This window comes from Limulus polyphemus, unplaced genomic scaffold, assembly GCF_000517525.1.
Source record: "Limulus polyphemus unplaced genomic scaffold, Limulus_polyphemus-2.1.2 Scaffold11879, whole genome shotgun sequence".
Classification (NCBI taxonomy): Eukaryota; Metazoa; Arthropoda; class Merostomata; order Xiphosura; family Limulidae; genus Limulus; species Limulus polyphemus.
Genome location: NW_013677489.1, coordinates 4,710 through 5,404, shown reverse-complemented (window position 1 = coordinate 5,404; position 695 = coordinate 4,710). Strand labels below are relative to the sequence as shown.

At 38.7% G+C, this 695-nt stretch overlaps 1 protein-coding gene across 1 annotated transcript in view; it reads right to left on the bottom strand.

Annotated features, from left to right (window-relative positions):
• The window catches only part of LOC106476867 (high affinity cationic amino acid transporter 1-like), a gene marked incomplete at both ends in the record, with an annotated part of 7,957 nt that extends 7,466 nt beyond the window's left edge, over positions 1–491 (bottom strand). The window contains one exon of the mRNA XM_013937484.1: positions 181–491. Within this exon, the coding sequence (XP_013792938.1) occupies positions 181–491 (311 nt within the window). The remainder of the gene's footprint in view (positions 1–180) is intronic.
• Positions 492–695: the final 204 nt, after the last annotated feature.

Genomic DNA, 695 nt, shown 5'->3' with positions numbered 1-695 from the left:
CCACAACACTTATCATGATAGTTAGAAAACTTACTTTTACTGATGTTACCGACACTGTCGGTATGAACACTTTCTACAACACTTATCCTAATAGTTAGAAAACTTACTTTTACTGATGTTACCGACACTGTCGGTATGAACATTCTCTACAACACTTATCCTGATAATTAGAAAACTTACTTTTACTTTCCCAACAACACCTACTGTGACAATAAGGATCACTAAGACAGCTGGAATGTCCGGACTGGTATCAAAACCTGGAACACTGAGGACCCCTATCCAGTCATTCATCGCACGAGAAAGACTTCCATTCGTTACGACATCAACATACTGACTCCACGTTTTAGCCGCTAGAGCGGCCCCAAGTGTGTATTCTAACACCATGCTCCAACCAATAACAAAAGCACAAAACTCTCCTGTGGTAGCGTAAGTGTATACGTAGGCAGAGCCACCTAGCGGAAAGCGTGTGGCAAGCTCGGAGTAACAGAGCCCTAAGATGTTAAAATATATATAATAAGACAAAATACATAACTTGCTTCTTTAGTTGCCAGGTAGTTAAAAATAAGACACTAATCTAAAAATGTTACGAACGTTTGAAGGATAAGTTTAAGATGTGATAGATCGTTACATTACAACATACTCTTACCCTTACACTGACCTCTAAGATTCCACTTACTTTATACTGCTATAAACAT